This window comes from Astatotilapia calliptera, chromosome 23, assembly GCF_964374335.1.
Source record: "Astatotilapia calliptera chromosome 23, fAstCal68.1, whole genome shotgun sequence".
Lineage (NCBI taxonomy): Eukaryota > Metazoa > Chordata > Actinopteri > Cichliformes > Cichlidae > Astatotilapia > Astatotilapia calliptera.
Window position 1 is genome coordinate 13732407 of NC_137443.1, and position 14506 is coordinate 13746912.

At 42.3% G+C, this 14506-nt stretch overlaps 1 protein-coding gene across 4 annotated transcripts in view; it reads right to left on the reverse strand.

Moving 5' to 3' along the window:
* Window positions 1-1089: 1089 nt before the first annotated feature.
* The window catches only part of lpp (LIM domain containing preferred translocation partner in lipoma), a 183770-nt gene continuing 170353 nt past the window's right edge, over window positions 1090-14506 (reverse strand). For all 4 annotated transcript variants that reach the window (XM_026159643.2, XM_080297987.1, XM_026159644.2 and 1 more), the window contains 3 exons: window positions 8794-8972; window positions 5370-5490; window positions 1090-2367 (listed from right to left, as the gene is read on the reverse strand). In XM_026159643.2, coding sequence (XP_026015428.1) covers window positions 2239-2367; window positions 5370-5490; window positions 8794-8972 — 429 coding nt within the window. In that variant the 3' untranslated portion in view covers window positions 1090-2238. The remainder of the gene's footprint in view (window positions 2368-5369; window positions 5491-8793; window positions 8973-14506) is intronic.

Here is a 14506-nt window from a genome sequence, read left to right on the forward strand (position 1 = left end):
TGGCTCAAGAGTTGGGCATTCGCCTTGTAATCAGAAGGTTGCCGGTTCGAGCCCCGGCTTGGACAGTCTCGGTCGTTGTGTCCTTGGGCAAGACACTTCACCCGTTGCCTACTGGTGGTGGTCAGAGGGCCTGGTGGCGCCAGTGTCCGGCAGCCTCGCCTCTGTCAGTGCGCCCCAGGGTGGCTGTGGCTACAATGTAGCTTGCCATCACCAGTGTGTGAATGGGTGGATGACTGGATATGTAAAGCACTTTGGGGTCCTTAGGGACTAGTAAAGCGCTATATAAATACAGGCCATTTACCATGTTGCATGTTTCAGTTTTTTGGTTGGGTGGGGAAACAGTTTTCTTTTCATTTTTAATTTTTGTTTATCTCTTGGTCTTTTTTAAGGCATTTTTTCACCATTTCTATTTTTTTTTAGGGTTTATGTAGTTTCTTTGTAGTTACTTACAATTTTTACTTTCAATTTCTTTGGAGCCAAGCCATTTTGTTTTCCTCTTTACAGTCTTTATACTTGTCTTATATAATTTTGCTGGAATGTTTGCATATCTGTGCCATCATTGTGTGCCTCTCTGTGGTCTTCTTTGTCTTTGCAGTTGTTTTGTGTCACTCTGTATCTCGGTGTAGACACTGTGTGCTTCTTTGTGGTCTTTTTTTGAAGCCGTTTTCTTTGCCTGACGTCTTTATTGTGTTTTGATTGTCGTTTTTTGCGATAAACAGTAAAGTCATACTCCACAAGGTACGTTAAACTCACCTAGTACTGCTGTAACATCGGAATGAACCCTCAGATTAAGCTCTAAAGCTTCTGGTCCATCGCTCTTGGATCGAGCAAATAACATAATCAGTTATTTTTGGGAAACTCTCACGGTCCCTTCTTTGTCCATCAACTTTGAAACAAACAGCAAATATAAAAGATGAGCGTTAATGAAACAATCAGCACTGACATAAAGCACAGAGACGCACAGAGACACACAGTTTGATTACAGGGTTACAATAAGGACACTTATGATCACATCTGTACATGTAAAATATTTCCTTAAATCATAAAATTTCTCATAAAGTGTCGATGCAATTAACATTAAAAATTGCATAGGCATGGAATATTCTTTATTTCTGTGAGACTGCTTAAAGAACAATCACTGCTTTTGTCTATGGTCGTTAAAAAGGGGCAAGTTACACAATTATACGCTGAAAAAAAACAAAAACAAGAATTAAACTCAACACAAAGGTTGTGTTTATATGATTGTGCTGCTCAGGCCAAAATGGAAAATAATCAACCATATGCATGAAAGAATATCCAGCTGAAAGGAAAATATTGTGCTAAAAAGGAGGTGTGGTTTTTTTGTTCTCAACAGCAGAAATAACTGTTTATCATTCCTGCAGTACAGAGCAGTTTACTCTAAATAACGTGGAAATACATACAAACATGGCAGTTTAGATTCGCTTTTTGGAGTTATGCAGAGCTGTTTTGAAAGCCTTCGTTGGGTAATTTCATCCCATTTTGTGTACTGTACTCTGATTTGTCCTGCAGAAAAACAAACACGTTTTTCCTAAAAATACTGCTAAAGCTACAGTCACACACGCGCACACTGACATCCATCCACAACTTCACCTGCACAGTAAACATATTAAACATTTTGCACGTCCTGCTCGTGTTTTAGATCAGAAAAAGAAGTCGGAGAGGAACATTATGGGCCCGTGCATGCACGTGCAACCTAGCTAAAAGATATGTGCTGGTGATAAATACGATAACAGGAGGATAACAGGGGTGGTGATGTATATTGTAGACGGATTTAGATTTAAAGTAGCAGTGCAAAAATTGTAGGAAATGCGTAAAAGCTCTATGGCTTAGAGTTAAATGATGAACCAGCTAGCTTAGCATTTTTACAATAAAATAATGCAATATAATATAATTATAACTAAACCCTCTTTCAGTGAGCTTTAGAGATCCTTTTTTTTAAACCTTCAGACTGAGGAAGAGCAGTTGCTTCCCATGTCTTCCTCTCTTTATGTTAAGCTACAGGAAGAAAACTTTAAATAAGAAAAACTCTTCTGCAGTGATCGTACAGAGTAAATAATTATATGTGAGTGTGTGAATGTGATGCCACAGTATGTTTTGTTACTTAAGGTGAACATTTATATAGAGCCATATATATGTAAATGAGGAATGCAGGCTTTTGTGGATGTTTGCAAGAAACCAAAAGAGCGAGCGAGGGCCGGGTTATCACAGTTTAGCTGTTTAGAGGTCAGTGGTGGCCTTGGCGGTGAGGGCCTGGATGCGGCTGGTGTTACAGTTTTTGCAGAGCACGTGTCCATCCAGCGGGTAGCAGCCCTGGTTATCCCCCTCCGAGAGTAGGGAGCCGCAGTCCTGCAGGACACAGATAGTCCGTTAGTCCACAAACACAAACGGGGTCATTATCCACGCTCACCGGTCAGACACATTCACCCTCCTCTCTGCACTCAGGCTCTAAACGACACATGTACTGCTATTTAAAAGCTCAGCCAGTGTCACGTTACGGGAGCTTCTCTGCAGAAAAGCCTGTGCTACGGTTCTCTGCCAGTTGGTGAGTCTGAATGGAAACAACTGGTTAGTACTCAGACACAGTTGGGCTTAACTCCCAATCTTTCAAGGATTTAAATTCAGACTTTTTTTCCCCCCTTGTAAAAGTGTTTCAAGCAGAACAATTTTTCTAAGTATGATTGCAAAATGTGTGTCCTCTTTTACAGATTCTAATATAAATGTATTCCAGCTCGTCTCTTTCAGGAGTGGAAGCATCAGATATTTGTCTATTTCTCTGTGTTCCGGCTCCTTTCTTTGTCACGGGTATTAATGCAAAGTGTGCTCTTGTGTTTTTACTTACAGTGAGAATGATTTGAGTGGAGAAAATATTTTTATTTTTTATCCACAAAAAAATGTCCATCACGCCACTCTTGTGTTAATCTATGCACGGTCTGAAGCATGTGTGTGGGAATGTATGTGAATGTTTTACTGTTATATCTTATTAGTATTTTAAGTATTCTATCTATTTTATTTATTGAATTTTATTGTTTTATTTATATTTTGATATTGCTAGGGATGATGCAATGATCGGGGACCATTCTTAATTTCGTTGTTCTCATGACAATGACAATAAAGTTTCTGATTCTGATTCTCAAGAAAGGTAATATGTTTGCAAGGCTGAAGAAGTCACTTTGATGAGTGATGAAATGTTGCATCCAGATGAAGAAAATCAACTTTCTGAGAATTCCTTACCAGGATTATTGAGCATGCAGTTTAACGCCTCAAACGAATCAAACAGGAAAACATTCCACTCTAGCGCCTTTAGTTTATGTCATATTGACATATATATTCTTATGAAGTGGTAGTTAACAATGAGACAGAAAAAAATGGTAAGCCTGTTTGCTTTGTCACTGTGAGCGCGTTAGCCTTTTTAGCTCAAAGCAGCGCAGCCTGACAGAGACTTTTGTGGTTGATTCTTTGATTATCGTTTCCTTTTTGAAGCACTTGGCTGATTCATGTATCACATCTTGTTAATTCTTGGAGATTTTGTAGACTCCGCGTGTTCTTTTTCAATATGCCTAAGCTCTTGTTTGGCCCTTTTCAAAGCAAAGTAACACCGAGTTACTGCTGAGCTCCGCTCTGATTGATCCAGTCTGGGAGCAGACGCACTCTTAATCATGAAGCTCACAAATACCTGAGAGATGACTGTGTTTGTGTTCTTACTGCTCGCTCTGCTCTGTGAGGCTTACTTGAAAATCGCCTGTTGAAGATTCCTGTTATGCTACAACATTAGGTAACACCACTCTTAATAATTGGTACAATTATTGTTATTCAGTTTTAATCTATAGTTCTTTTTTCATCTGTGAACATTATTTGCCTACTGTAAAAATGATGCTCTAGTTAAAAAAAGGAATACATAACACGTCTAATTATAAACTAATTTTTATGGCACGCATTTATGATTGAAACACAAGTTATATCATAGCTAATAATTAGTACACAACATTATTATCTCATTTTTGCTATTCATTTTCAGTTATTCGGTTTAATTAACCATCGTTTTACATTCTGTTACAGCGGTTATCACACAGTGTTGTCAGACTCACATGATGTGTGTCCCTGTGTCACATCAGGCAATCATAAAGTCGTGAAACTGTGCCTTTTTGTGACTTGGAGACATGACAAACTACACATTGCTTCTCGGTCATTCACGCTTGACCTCTTTCACGATGCGCGTGATGTCACTGAGCAGAAGGCACCGCTGACATCCAGGAAAAGAATGTAAACTGACGATGGCAACTGGAGCAGTGTGCGCGATACCGATCTGTCAGCGCCATTTCACAGCTCGTCCTGAGTTGCACCACCAGCTTCACTCCTCTTCTGTTCCGCTCGTGTTTACAGGTGTACACAGCTGAGCAACTGCCCTCCTATTGGTTGAGCTCACAGAACTAAACTGTCGAGGAGGACAACATGCAAGCTTTTGTGTCAGGATTTTGTGAAGTATGCTAAATGCTCGGTGGGAATAAACATTCAAATTCCGTGCACGACATGCAAAAGGGACTCCCTACGATCCAAGTCGGGCCGTAAGCGTGCGGCGTGAACCCGGGGATGCCAAATGTTGCTCTGTTAGTGTGCAGCTCTGTTGTCTGACTGCAGCCTTCAGCTGGTTTCTGTGTGTTGTGGTAAGATGTGGTGAGGTGTGCGCTCTTTACATGCCAAGAAACAAACAGAATGTACAGATACACACAATGCTATGGCATTATTTTTCCATTGTCTGTGACACTGGCTTACACCCAACCTTCCTTTCTCTCCCCGACACACACACACAGACACACACACACACACACACACTCAGAACTCCATCTACTCATTGCTCCCTGGTGACAAAATTCTTCTCTTGTTGAGCCCCTTCAGCTGAACTAATCTGCTCTGCTTTGCTTTGACCTTTATGTCTGGCAAACGCTCTATGTGCTCACGCTGGTGCAGCTCTTTGACAATGTGACACGTTACTTCTCTTTTAGCCGGGCACGTAACGTCTCAGCGCCGCTTATCAAGCAGGCGAGCAGCGCCTGACAGATTGGTTTCTATGTAAGTCCGTGAACTTTGCAGAGGAGAGACGGGAAGCTATTTCGAGGCAGGTAAGAGAAGGATGATTCACTCGTCTCGCTGAAAAGGTGACTCGGGGGATCGGTGTGTACGTTATGCCTTATACCTTTATGCAGTAATGACTGTCACCTGGAGCCGTGCAACATTATTCAGAACCATCACTGCTAATTATAGAGGACACACACACACACACACACACACACACACACACACACACACACACACACACACACACGGGATTGGTAAACACACAGAGCTCGTACCTCACAGCGGTAGCACTGCACATGGAAGTCACGGTCCAGGGCCACAATACGAACGGTCTCCTCCTGGCCCGGTGCCGGCATTATAGGCTCAGAGCACACACAGCAGCGAGGAGCAAACTTCCTGTGAAAAACAACCAAGAACAACAGAAATAAGCTCAGAACAATCTGCAACATTGTGACCTTTACTGACTGTTTGCCATTAGCACAAAGCTTACAGAGTTTCACTGCACGGTTCAAGCAGAGGTGCAACTAATGGCTCTTTTCATTAGCGAATTAATCTATTAATCATTCTGTCTGTACGTGTACAACAAGGACATCTCTAAACTCAAGTTTAAATTGCTTTTGTGTGACACGAAATCCCAGAGAAAAAGCAGCAAATCATTCTGAGAGGCTAAAACTAAGAAAAGCTTTGACATTTTTCTTGATTTAATAAATAAACGAATGATTTCTTGACCGTCGGCTCTCCCAGTATTCGCCAAACTTCACGTTGTGCAGCCCCTCAATCTAAGAACCCGTGATTATCATCTGACAGCCGGGCACATCGGCAAATGTTTACAGGCTTTCGGTGCAGCCATCAGGCCTTGTGCTTCCATGTGCGAGTCACGGTTTAGGGAGGCAAAGAAATGAGGAAAAAGCGACCAAAAGGCTAAATCATTGCGATCGTTGTGATCTTTGTGGTGCTCTTCACATAGACTGTTGAACCTGTTTCAATATTTACGGAAGATATTCTAAAACGTTCTCATGACATTAACTGAGGTTTTCAACCATTTTAATACAAAACTGAAATAAAAAATACCGTAAAGTTCTATTTATTTAGATAAACTTCATCCTTTATTACATCCATCCTTCTGTTTCAAACCAAGTCTCAACTCATCTGGTTTGTGGGTGTGTCATATTTCAAATATTTTGTGCATAAACACTCAAATATTTTGAGATTTATAATCCAAACACAGCTTTCATTATCATACTTATCATACCAATGGCACAATTTCTGTAAAAACTATGAAAGGTTTAACTGTGAACATAAAAATATACACTAGGGCTGATGCCCGTAAATGTTGCCACATTTGAAGTCACTCGAAGGTTAACTATTTCATCACTCAAACATGAAGAGTAGACAAAATCTAGAAAACTACATTTACTAAATATAGAGGGGGCATTCTGAGAAATCTTATCGGACACTCTCAGTGAGTTTTACAGAACAAACCTTTGAACTTGCAAATGCCTTTAGCGGAAGAAGGTCTGTCTAACAATAGAACTGATGAGGATATGAAAAGTGCAGTGAGATTCTAGGTCCTGTCACATGACCGAAAGTTCTTCTGTTCTACACGTGCACCCATTGTCTGTAAATCGGGAAGTAAAGAGGTTAGGTGGCTTTGGGGAACCACGGCCCAAAAAAGAAAAGAAAAAAGAAAGATTCTCGTCGTGGCTATTCCTCGACACAAAGGGCCACGCTGTGGAGGCCACGCTTGTCACGTGAAATTAAACACGGGCCTTGCGTTGGGCTTCCCAAACCGAGAGCTGCACACTCATGCCAAGAGCCAGCGTTTTACTTCTGTTTCCCTTCTGGTCACCGAGTAAAGAAGGAACATTTCTGGGAAGCTAGCAGTTATGCAATGAGTGGAGGGTGACGCAATGACAGGAATGTACTACTAAATTCATGTCTACATATCCAGTTCACTAGATTTGTGAAACTGTTTGCAATGTTTCCCAAAAAGGAAGCCCTAACGTTCTGACGAGGAGCTTTAAAAATGCATGAATTTACAAAAGTTAGTAAAGGATTTTAAAACAGCATGTCTTGTGTTGTATGTTGCTAAACAAGCTGTTAACACAACACTGATATATTATCACTTCATGAAATCTTTACGGGGACACCAAGCAGGTAGAGAGCAACATCAGTATCCATTTCTACATTGATTCTGTTTGTTAAATGCTGATGGAGCCCTCAGTGCATCGTATGTTAAAAAAAAAACCCCAACAACATATTTTTAAGTTCTTGCCCACTTTCGTCTGATTGGCTGCCCCTCGCTTGGCTTCCGTAAATAGCACAAGTGCTTCTAATCCATGACTCCTCCTCTTAAGCAAGAACTGTACCGTGACTGTACAAAAGGTCAGTGCTGACCTGACACAGATTATTACATCCCCTGGCATTAAACATTTAAGTTGCCTTGTTGGCCACGATAACCTGGTACCAGCTCCTGACGTACATGTACAGCAGACGGATGTAGCCAGGATTACATCACCCACTGGTAAATGTAGGATGGTGGATGAAAGTGACCCAGTAGCAAAGGGCACCGCATTATCAATGAGCATAAAATAGCCGGGTCCTAAAATACACAGAGCTCTAATATATTTTTTACTCAGAATAGGAAAGTAACTTACAAAAATATAAATAATGCTTTTTTAAAGAAGACATTAAACTTGGAAAATTAGGAAAAAAGTTCACCGAGGTAAAAATCAAGCGAGACGAAGGGTCATTTTCTCACAATCGTCTATACAGTCGTACTTTGTTTTACATCCAGAGGAGTTGCCCCCTGTTGGCCGTTAGAGGGAACGAAGGTTTACGGCACATTTGCAGTGGATTCATGTTTCTGTCCAGAAGCTATTGTCTAATCCAGGTACCTTTAAGGTTAATCCTGGCTTTCCTGTACTATGAAGGTGGTTCACTTCTTTCAGAGGTATAATCACCATGGTAACCTACTGTATGCTGTGAACCGGAGCAGGTTATGTTCCAGATTAAAGGTCAACACGCACAAAATTGCTGGATGAGGATCAGTGAGAAATATAGATTCTTAGATGGAGCTTTAGTCTCTGTTGGCTGGAAACGGTTTCCAACACCATGGAGGCCGTAGCTGAAGGAACAAATATAAAAAACATTCATTTAATGACATACTCAAGTACAGTATAATCCATCAGATTCTATTGTGTCCGAATGATATTCATAGATCCGCCGTAGACACTGCATTTAGCCTTGCTGGCTAACAACAACAACAACAACTCAGACTTTATTAATATAGCAGATCTTTTAAAGTTGTCCTGACCAAAGCGATTAAAGCACACGCGTTTAATGCTATATTATTCTACAGCGTTTTTCCTTTCACACAAACTCACAGTCTGCTGCTTTGTCTGCAGCAGCTGTGCTGCTTTCAGCCTGTATTATATGCTTAACCTCTTAATACGTTTCCCATTCATCTTCCCTTGTAATATCAGCCACTCTGCTCCCATTACACTTATGAATAATTGTAATTGGTCAGCTGCTGCTAACGCCACATACAGGAAAAACCCTGGGTTAACTTATAACCAGCTTTGTGCGACCTCTTATCTGCGTTACAGTATGACAAGTGAAAGCAAACTTCCCTCGTGTGTACACGTCAAATATAGCGATGAGTGACGCTTCAAATCTAAAAGGGACTTGTTTACATACTTGTGGAAATCCTCGATGCAGTGGATGTGGTTGGAAGCGTCCACAGTGAAAGGGATGCCGTCCAGGCTGCGGTGACACACCACGCAGGTGAAGCAGTGAGGGTGGTAGGCTTTCCCAGTAGCTCGCAGGATGCGCTCCATAATGGGCTTACTGCAGATGGTGCAGGTCTCAAGGGTGTTCTGTAGACACAAACACACAGACACCCACACGGTTACACAACAAACCTGATGATGACCGAAGTGATTTAGAGGATTCATTTACAGTGGGCCTTGTTAACAAGTTGGCTACGAAATTTCACCAGCATGGAAAATGTGAAAACCCTGCATTTTCTCCCAGTTTTTGTAGGCTGTGATTAGAAACTTCCTGTCGCCAGTGTTGCACTTCTGGTGGCTCTGTGCCCATTTGTGCTTGTGCAACTTATAAATCCACACTAGGGACCTTTAGCTCGGCTGTCCTCAAATGCCTCCGAAGCTGAAGGAATCTGATTAGCACTCCTCTCGAAACACAAACACAGTCATTTTTCAGCTGCCCTCACCCACACTCCATCCTCCCGTATGCAAGAGTGCGAGCAGTAAATATTTCCACTTTGTGATGACTGCAGGATTTCTGCAGCCAGGCGACTGGGCAAGCGGCCCGCGGGGAGACGTGGCCGCTGCCTGCCTCTGACTTATCTGTGGCATCTCTCTTCTTAATATCTGCCGGGAGACACCATTTGTTATTTCAATATTTCATAAATAACGACTGCCTCTCTAAACAGCAATGCAATTACAGGGGGATGGATATATCATGTGAGAGTGATCAATGTGCGGCCCGATGCGGCTGCGTGCGACTTGATGGGCCCCGCCGTCACTGCTCCTCGCTCAGGCATTTCCTGGATCTCTGTTGTCTCTCTGTTCGCCGCCTCCCTCTCCTCCTCCCCCCTGTTTTGCGCTTGACTGGGCTAAAGAGTGCACGGTTCAGCTGTTCCCATTGGCTCCCACTGTAGTAGCAAGCTGCCTCAGTGTTTCCAAACACAGCTCGGGGTGTGTAGCAACACTGCGCTGCGTCATCGGCTGCCTCCCAGTCGCCCCGCCGGGCTCTGCCGCTTAAAATGACACTTCTGTGACCGCTCGGCCGAGGTAAACTCGAAACCCCCCCCCCCCGTCCGGCTGTGCAGCACATGCACCGACGTTCAGTCTGTATGCAAATGAATGAAGAAGCCTTTTACAGAATGAGGCTCATTAGTTCACGTGCACGGTTAAACTGCTCCTGACACGGCTCTCGTAACACGATCGCGTGCCACCGGAGGGCGAGAGGGCAAGAGAGGAGGGCAGCTGACGCTTGACTGCAGGCTGGAGAAATGTGGTTTGAAAAATGGCCGTTTCTTCAAGGCACTCCTGGAGAGGCATTATTTCATGAAAAGCAATGAGTGCAGACATGCTCAGTACCCCCCCTCCCCACACCCACACCCCTCCAAGATGGTAATAGAAATAAACATTATTCCCAGGGCAACGTTTGTGTATAAACAATGTCCATATTGCAGTCCCGCTCGATCCTGGAAGTGGAATAAAGCCTTTAATGAGCTCGCTGCACTGAGCCCTTGAGGTTTGCCTCGCACACGCACACAGACAGAGAGAGGTAGAGGTAGAGATCGAGAGAGGGGGGAGAATATATTTGCAACCTGAGAATCTGAGTGAGATACCAGGGCCAAACAGCACTAAACCATCTTCAACTCTTACTCATCTGCCTGCATTTCTACTTACTTATTCTCATCTGCCCTTCATGTGGGAATACCTTGCCCTTGTTTAGCTTAACTAGAGCATATGATTTCACAGCACACAGTTCCTCCGGGCCATTGTAATGAGTACAGTACTCAAAAGACAAAATTTCTCTCTGATGGTAAGATTCTATGACCTCAATTCATTTATTCTGCTCAGCCGCTGTTGTTTTTCCCATTCACTCGTGACTCCTGTTATTTGGGATTAAGTAACGTTTATTAAGGTCTGTTACAGAAAACCGGGTCTGATGTCAACACAGAGAATGTTCATGGTCTGCGGTTGGGCACGACTTCCACAGATGGTTTAGGAAATTCTGCATAAATCACTTCATGCCCTCCCTGTCAGACATTCAGGTCCCTTGTAGTTTGCCACTAGAGGGCTGTATATGTCTGCAGATGTCCGGGTTTTACTTTTCCCTTGACTAAATGTGATGTATTCAAGCATATGTATTCTTTTTTTCCTCCTCTCTCCCTCAAACATTTCTCTAAGTGTTTGCCCAGAAGGCTAAACAAATGTCTAGGCAGATGAGGTAAAGTAAATTTAGGTCAGACAGCCTCTTGCTGAACCGAGGTTTGAGTAGAGTGTGTTAAAGTCAATCGCGACCCCCATTTTTCTTTCATTTTAAGCCATTTTACTTTTGCTATAAAGTGCTCCGGCAACACCAAATGAGAGCTCGCACAGTCCGGCTCAGCTTCTCACCGTTTGGGAACGGCCTAACAAAACGGCGTTCGACACAGCTGTCTGTTAGGATGAGAACTGCGATGGCGAACAAAGCACGTAACTGAGTCAAGCGGTCCCATGTGATCCGCTCTGAACATGAGAGTTGGGTGACAGAAAGAGATGCTCACACCAGAAAAAAATACACACAATGAAGTCTGGGACTCTAATATTAAGTCTTTTGTCTAGTGAAAATGTTTCACTAATTTCCGCTTCAAGTCCACTTGTAATTTGCAGCTTTACTGGATCAAGTGACAATCAGCTCAGTTTTCAGAAATACTGGAGGGTTTGATGATAATTAATCAATTAGCCTGCACTTGTAAAAATACTGACGAGAAAATAAAAAAGCTAAAAAAAACCCCATTTAATTTCTGTAATGTAAGCGAGACTGAAAACTTGAAAACTTCCATGGCTCTTCTCTCCTCAGAATCCAGCGAACACTAATGTGTCTCTGTGTTTAAGTGCAAAGAGCAGCTAAAGGTAAAAGAATGCGGGAACAAAGACGTGTTTTCTGTGTTTGCACATGAAACGCTAAACAGCTGGAAATGTGATGTGGCATACTGTTGAGCTGAAGGTGTTCATCGTCTCTGCAACCGTAGCAACACAGATTTTTACACCTCTCCTTTCTCTCTCTTTCGCAACTTGGGCTGACAGGAGGTAGGCTGGAGATCAGTGAGGCTACACGCCATTTATGACCTGGCACGCTGAACTCAGAGCGGGCCAAATTTACAGATGATCTGATTCCGTGTGCATGTGTGTCACAGAATGTGCCGGTCGGCGCCCGGCCACGCCGTGTGACATCGCTGCACTCTGTTGAAGGTAGCTCTCTGATACCTAACAAGAGCTTGTAGGAAACATGCATCTGAGCGCTCTTCATGGACTGAATGAGAGCTAATGACTTGTTGTTGAACTATGAGTCAAATCACTGACCCTCCTAACTCCCGAGGGAAGGTGTCCACTGACTTAATGAACCTTGACAAGCAGCTTCTCTCCCTTTTATTGCTTAAGATGAGTCAATCAAGCGGGAAAAGAAGAAAGCCTTTTGTTAGAAACAGTTACTTACGTATACAAGAATTTTCTCCTGTGTCAAGTAGAATGGAAAAAAAAATAAGAATGTAAAAAAAAAAAAAAGGAAATTTCCCAACACAATTCAGCCTAACATAACACTGCAAACCACAAGAACAGAGGCAGAGGTTTGGGGAAATGATGTTAATTTAGACTGCACGGACTGCAATGCTGTTAAATCTCATGTTAAATACTGCAGTTTTGCTAGGTGCTGACATCATCCTAGATATCACCAAGTTACCTTTGACTTCAGTTCTTTCACACATGAGCAAAAGGAGCCAAGAGACCCCTCCAACTTCAAAATGAAGTTGAAGGGGTGAGGTTGGAAGTTTGCTTTCGTTGGCTTTCCAAGTTTATGCTAGGCTTTGCAATAGATGCTTGTTTGGGTCCAACTACAACTGCTCATAACATTAACCCTGCATGCTGAAAAGTGACACTTAACCAGTGCATCTAAAGGGACCTCTCTGAGCTTCCACATATGGTGATTTAGAAGTGAGAGACCTGTGTCACCACTGCCACAGCCGACTGTGTCACAGCACAAGTATCAAAGGACACCTGATGTGTATCTGTGAGATGATACCAGCTTTGACAGCGTGCCAGTATTTGACACTTTGGGATGGAGAACAAACTCAAAGACTGACAGCTGAGCACCATGGGTGCATTACAGACTCAACTCTGTGGTAAAACACAACGCTCCACTTACTCTTCACCAATGTTCCCTCTAAGCTGCGTACGTGCGCAATTGCGCACTGCTGGCACGGTCTCTGCGCACAGAAAATCTGCGTTGCGCACAGAAAAAAAAAACTAACCTGAATTGAAATTTAAATTAATACTTTATACATTTTACAAATTTCTACAAATACAATTCTGTTTGGCAGTGTTAGTAAGTGACTGGCTGCTCTCGTATGGACGATTATTATGCCACCTTATCCCATAGTCCAGCCAATAATGCGATTCACATTCGTATATACGCAGCTAATTAACAACGTTGACAGGCTATGACAGCATCCGTATGTGCTGATACCGGTGTTTTAGCTAGCAAAGTTGCGTGGCTGATGTGGAGTGAAGCCACGTTAATGACAACGTGTACAACCATTGGAGACGTGAGCAGGACAGACGGAACAATTGACGGAAAAAGTGTGGACTTTATACCAGTTTTTAAATTGTGTTGATAGGCCACGTAAAACCAGAGTTATGATAAAAAAATATCTGCTATGTTTGGTTTTCTTCCTGAATACTATCGTTGTTTATATTTACTGCAGGAAGAAACAGTAAAGACGGCTCGAAACACTCAAAAACCAAAAAAACCCTTTCCTATTGGTCGAAAAATGTACCATGGCGACCAATCAAAAAATGATATGGTAACGTGGCATCTAGTTGTTAAGAAACGGGGTCAAGTTTTAGGAGTGACGGCGGTGTTTTGAGATGTGAGAGATTTGAGACATTTAGCGCAAATCTTGTGTAGTTAGTGTGTAGTGTAGTTTTGTTGTGTGTGTCAGAACAATGAGGCGACTGCTGAATATTACAGGTGTTACAGCAGTGATACATCTCCTGCTGTCAGGCCTGCAGGTATCAGGCTGTTGTTCTCCTTTATCTCATAGTGGACAGAAATGATTTTTTGGAGTGTCACAAACAATTTGTGTTGCATCAAATTTGATGCAGAACAGCTGATTGTTCTGTAAATAGTTTGAAATGTTTATTTAAAAAACGCCTTGGCTGCATTTTTAGGTTAAACAGCTGCAAAAAACTTTCTTGTTTGCATAACTCAGTTACTTTTTTGAAGAAGTAACTATATAATTAATTGCCCAACATTGGTCATTATTTACTGTATTTTGCAGACAGAGAGTTACAGACTCTCTCCCAGACCACAGACCACAGAGCTTTATATAAAAAAAAAAAAAAAAAGAAAGTTGTGCTTTCAAAATTGGAGTTCAAGTTATTTTTACTTCCAATAGTGTTAACATGCTTCACAGGTCATGAACAAGATTTTTTTTTAAATTTTCATTGTAAGTGGGCTAAAGCAGTTAATTAAAAGTAGTCTAACATAAATGTAAATGCTGTAATTTGATTATTTTAATAAAACATGTAACTTGGATGGATTCGATGCTGGTGCGACCACAGTGCACACGTCTGCTGTTGCTCACAGTGGTTCAAGGGACTGCTCAGGGAGTTTG